At 39.6% G+C, this 4,904-nt stretch overlaps 1 protein-coding gene across 1 annotated transcript; it reads right to left on the bottom strand.

Annotated features, from left to right (window-relative positions):
- Nucleotides 1–313: 313 nt before the first annotated feature.
- IRX3 (iroquois homeobox 3) lies at nucleotides 314–4,299 on the bottom strand. Its single transcript, XM_068261783.1, has 4 exons — nucleotides 3,864–4,299; nucleotides 2,054–3,038; nucleotides 1,153–1,219; nucleotides 314–682 (listed from the first exon to the last, which is right to left on the bottom strand). Exons 1-4 carry the CDS (start codon nucleotides 4,083–4,085, stop codon nucleotides 628–630), a joined length of 1,329 nt encoding a protein of 442 aa, XP_068117884.1. The 5' UTR covers nucleotides 4,086–4,299; the 3' UTR covers nucleotides 314–627.
- Between the last annotated feature and the right edge of the window lie 605 nt (nucleotides 4,300–4,904).

The raw sequence follows: 4,904 nt of genomic DNA, 5'->3' as shown, positions 1-4,904 counted from the left end.
AGTGTACCAGCACTGATGCTGTTAAGTAGGATCGTTTAATATCTTTACGTTGTGTTTCCCTCGTAAAAAAAGTTACATTCTCTACGTGGTTGCACTGTCGTTTAATTAGTAAGTGATACTTCAATAGCACACCTCAAAGTTTATTTTTAAGACTCAAGCAATTTAGCAGCTGCTGCTGAGCCCTCTGCTAAATCATGTGACCCGTCCAATGGCCCAAGACAATATTTTACTGGATAATAGACCTTACCATACTCTTACCATTGCTTAAATAAATTATTATCATTAATACAAAGAGATGTTGACCTGTTCAGCATTAGCTAAAGTCTCAGCAATTAATTTATTAACAAAAAATATATACTTTCTTGTACAATTTGGCTTTAAGACATATGTACATTTTGCTATATATACAAAGGATAAAATAATGACGCTCAATTATCAAAGGAACGAACCATACAAACTCAGGTGATGGATAAGCGTTTACAGATAGTTTTTTTTCCCTTTCTGTTTTGCATCAGTCTTACGCACAGACATTGAAGGAAGGTATTTTTTTAATACTACATTGTCCACTGTGGAAAATAAAAATAATGATGAAAAATAAAATAAAACGTAATAAAAAAATGCCGGTTGTTATGAAGACGACAATGCGGACAGGATCATAGCAGCGTCGAACTGGGTTTGTGACCTGTAAATAAAATAATCATATTTAGTACACATATATTGGTTACCCGAAACACGTAAAAGACTTTTTGCAACTTTTTGAATCTTCTTACTTATTAAATACACTTGACAAAATATATTGGTCTTGATAGTTTTAGCAGATATATTCGTTTTGATCTTGCGTTGATATATGCGTTATTACAAGCCTCTCTGTTTTCAAAATACAGTTTAAACAGAGCAACTTCTGCCAATTCTAATGAGTATTCTGTGCAGCTCTGCCATGCAATTATGTGGTCATAATGACAGACATAAAATTAAACATAATTGTGAAGCACTCCTAATTTATAGGCCCATTAAGAGCAGTAACTGTGATAGTGGTTTACTTTAGAAGATATGTATGTATGTGTATGTATATATATATATATATATATATATATATATATATATATATATATATATATATATATATATAAAACACTCACTCCTCGCCCTTACCTTCGTTGAACTGGCTGAAAAGCTGTGTTTAGTAGTTTTTTCTCTACCTCCAACGTGCTCTGCCGATCTACAGAAAATTGAAGGAATTAATAACGTATTGGGTGGGTAATAAAAGCATTATTAATAGAGAGGTTGGTTGTTGACTGATTACAATGTCATGCTTGCAGCCTGCTTTGAAACTCAAGTTAGAAAGTACGTTTGTGTATTTTGACAGCACCACGTTAGTAATTATCAGACAGATTAACAAGCATCCTCTTTGGCAGAAAAGTATTACTAGTCGGGACATGTAATGCTTCCAATATGTTTTGTAACTTCGTGAAAAAAGCAACCAAATATTTCAAAAGCAGCACCATCGCTGATCTGCAAGTTTCCTATAGCCATTGTGTAACACTTAGCATATTTATTGAATATATATATATATATATATGTATATGTATATATATATATATATATATATATATATATATATATATATATATATATATATATATATATATATATATATATATATATATATATATTCACTAATTCAAAGAACTCCGAATTTAGAAAACTGAATAAACCTTTACTTTGTTACTAGCTGCAGAGGACCACTCGACATAAAAATTACAATCTAAATTTAGTTTTAAGAACAATGCTTTTTCTTATGAGGGATGGGGCAGACGCCTGAGCTACATAATTTACTACACTTTGTCTAAGCATGACAATACTATAAATAGCTCCTCTTTATTTAATATGGCATATTACCATGTTGATTTAATATATGAATTATTTCTCTCCTGGCCTGTATCCCCCCACTCCCCCTTGAAACTGATTAGACAGATATTAGAATTGGGTACAGGCCAGGGTATAAGCAGAGGCCATATTAGGGGTTATAGGGATGAAAAGAAAGTGCTGTCACCTGTTACTGGATCTGTGCTGTGGGTGTGCTCCCCAGGTTTACTGAAGCCTGTGTTGCCTGCATTTGCTGCCGTATGGGTAACGCTCAGTCCTTGCAGAAAGTGAGGAGAGTTCAGTAAAGATAACTGCTGTGCAGAAAATGTCCTTCCTGTCCAGTTCTGGAACCTGCTCCCCGGGCAGGCGATGAGTCTGTGTTGTGCTAAAAGACTCTGGGAAGTCACCGAGCCACTACTGCCCTGAGGAGACTTACGTGGGTTATCCGGAGCAGTGGCTGTTTCTGCAAGGGACCAGATTTTAGGTTTCTGCATAGCTGGCACGTTATTTTCCTGGGAGGAATTGGGAGAAATGCTGTCCAGTTTGATTTGCTCACACGGAGGCTGGTGAGCCTCTGCATCCAAAGACAGTTCACACTTGTCCCGCACACCACTGTCCCCAACCACAGACTTAAGAAACCTATCCTCTGAGACATTCAAGTCCTCAAAACCTTCTGAGCCCTCAGAGTCACTCCGAGCGTCTGTTTTAGAGTCTGAGTGGATGTCATTATACTGGTCATCCAGGTCTAATTTACTTTCAATGTCCTCAGTGTCAATATTTTCCAAATCAATCTCTTCTTCGTCCTCATGCTTGTCCTCTTCATGGTCACTTTCATAAGCGTTTCCGTCCTCGTCTGTCCGGCTCCTGGGGGCCCAGGTCATTTTATTTTCCTTTTTAAGCCTCCTCCTGGCATTAGCAAACCAGGTGGACACTTGAGTGAGCGTCATCTTGGTGATGATGGCCAACATAATCTTTTCTCCTTTGGTGGGATAGGGATTCTTCCTGTGTTCATTTAGCCAGGCCTTGAGCGTACTGGTACTTTCCCTGGTTGCATTTTTGGGCCTTGATGGGTCTCCAAACTGATATTGTCCATAAGTGTAAAAAGCTGGGTGATGGTGGGAGAAAGCTGGATGCTGTACCCCCGGGCTGTCCTTCATCTCGTACTGGGAACCCTGCATTAAAAGAAAGCTTGTGTTAATGCATTCAGAGATGAACAGGGCCCAATGCATGGCAATACGTACAGAATTGTAGATAGGTACCCTTATTTATAATCAACACCGACATTATTAATAATATTATTATTAGTGTTATTATTATTATTGTTCTATATGCATGCATTAGCTTCACCATCATTCTCTGCATCATTTTTACTGTCGTCATCATTATCACCATCATCATCATGTCAAAGTCACACTTTCGTTCCCCCACTAGCTAGGATTAGAGGAAATAAGTAAAATTCCATAACATAAGCTTTTATCCCCCCCACTCCCACTTTTTTAAAACCCTCATCTGTTTCCTTTCACAAGTTAGGTATCTGGATCTGTCAGCAAAGCACGGCTAATTTTACAATGAAAACAAACTTTTTGCTTAACCCCTGAGACCAGAGCAAACACTGGCTAGAAGTTTTACCAAACACGAACTAACACACTTATTATCCCACTCACACAACACATGGATTTCAAAGGCACGGTCCTGCAATTTTTAGCATTGTAAGGTCATGTATGCATTTGATGAGTAGATGAAAAACAGAAACCGGTTCAAAGCATTGTTATGAGCTTCAATATACAGTCGCCGAGAAGCTTATCCAGAATTCTAAAGTGTTTTAGCACCACTGAAAGCGGCTGCTAGACTCTCGGAAGTAGGTTTATAAACAGATAGTACCCATCTTAGTTCCTTACTTCTCAGTACAACCTATCCCGATTCCCGACCCTCTGCAATCATCAGAAGAGATCAGCATTAGCAGAGGACCATGCAGAGGAGAGAAGAGTAACCCTTACCAGCTGTGAGAAGATTGGGAGCTCCGTGGTGTAGGGCAGGAAGGCTCCATATGCCTGAGCTGCGGCGGCCGCTGCATAGGGAGCGCCATACACAGAAGACAGAACATTAGATAGAGTCCCAGCCGGAGAGAGTTCAGCCCCGCTTCTGGTGGCCCCCACACCTTGCCTCTCAGAAGGGTACAGTGGTCTGATGTACTGGTAACCCAGCTGTGGGAAGGACATGGCGCAGTAGCAGGTACAGCAGTAGGGTTACTGGACAATCTGGACCCTTCTAGGTCTTAGGTCTTTTTCTCAGCCTCCTACTCATCAAGCAAGAGGGGAACGGGGTCCAGCTTGTATAGTCCTCCCAAGACTTTTGGTGACTCTGTCCTCTCCCTCTGGTGCTATTGATCTGAATGGACCCAGGTCAACTCCTAACAGATTGCTTCAGATCATTGGCACTCACCCTCTGATTGACATTTCAAGCCTCGCGTTTGCTCCTCCCAAATCTTCCAGTCTAGCTTTGCTTTCTCTTTCATCCAGCCACCCCTTCCTAAATCTCTCTGCTGATCTCTGGTTAACTAGTCCACTGCCGAAGGGCTTCCTCCGGCAAGCCGTCAGCGTGCATCTGCCAGGGCTTCGCAGCTACGCCAGAGTTAATAGTTTCTGTACAGCTGTCCTGACACAGAACAGAGTGTCCAACCTGATATTTTCTACACCGGTGTCACTTATGGACTGGTGACAGTACATTCCGGAAACAATAATACTAATAGTATGGAACGTACCTGTGTGAACACGAGCACAGTGACATAAGTTTGAAAAGTTTGCACTCAAACTGTTTTGCAGCCTAAAGCATACACATATTCTACATCAAAACACACAACAAAAAAACATATACAGGAGATAAGGTTCACCCTCTATCTATCTATCTATCTATCTATCTATCTATCTATCTATCTATCTATCTATCTATCTATCTATCTATCTATCTATATACAGGTTGAACCTTATCACCTGTATATGTTTTTTTGTTGTAAAGTTTTAAAGTAAAGTATTAGTTTT

This window comes from Hyperolius riggenbachi, chromosome 11, assembly GCF_040937935.1.
Source record: "Hyperolius riggenbachi isolate aHypRig1 chromosome 11, aHypRig1.pri, whole genome shotgun sequence".
Lineage (NCBI taxonomy): Eukaryota > Metazoa > Chordata > Amphibia > Anura > Hyperoliidae > Hyperolius > Hyperolius riggenbachi.
Note: the sequence above shows the minus strand (reverse complement) of the source record. Positions and strands in the feature narration are given on the sequence as shown.

Excerpts from the sequence above, each read along its gene's own strand:
- IRX3 (XM_068261783.1), bottom strand. The coding sequence starts at position 4,085 with ATGTCCTTCCCACAGCTGGGTTACCAGTACATCAGACCACTGTACCCT. Across the intron at positions 3,039-3,863 it reads TCCCAATCTTCTCACAGCTG|GGTTCCCAGTACGAGATGAA; the intron begins GTAAGGGTTACT and ends CTTTTAATGCAG. Across the intron at positions 683-1,152 it reads TTTCAGCCAGTTCAACGAAG|GTCACAAACCCAGTTCGACG; the intron begins GTAAGGGCGAGG and ends TTTTATTTACAG.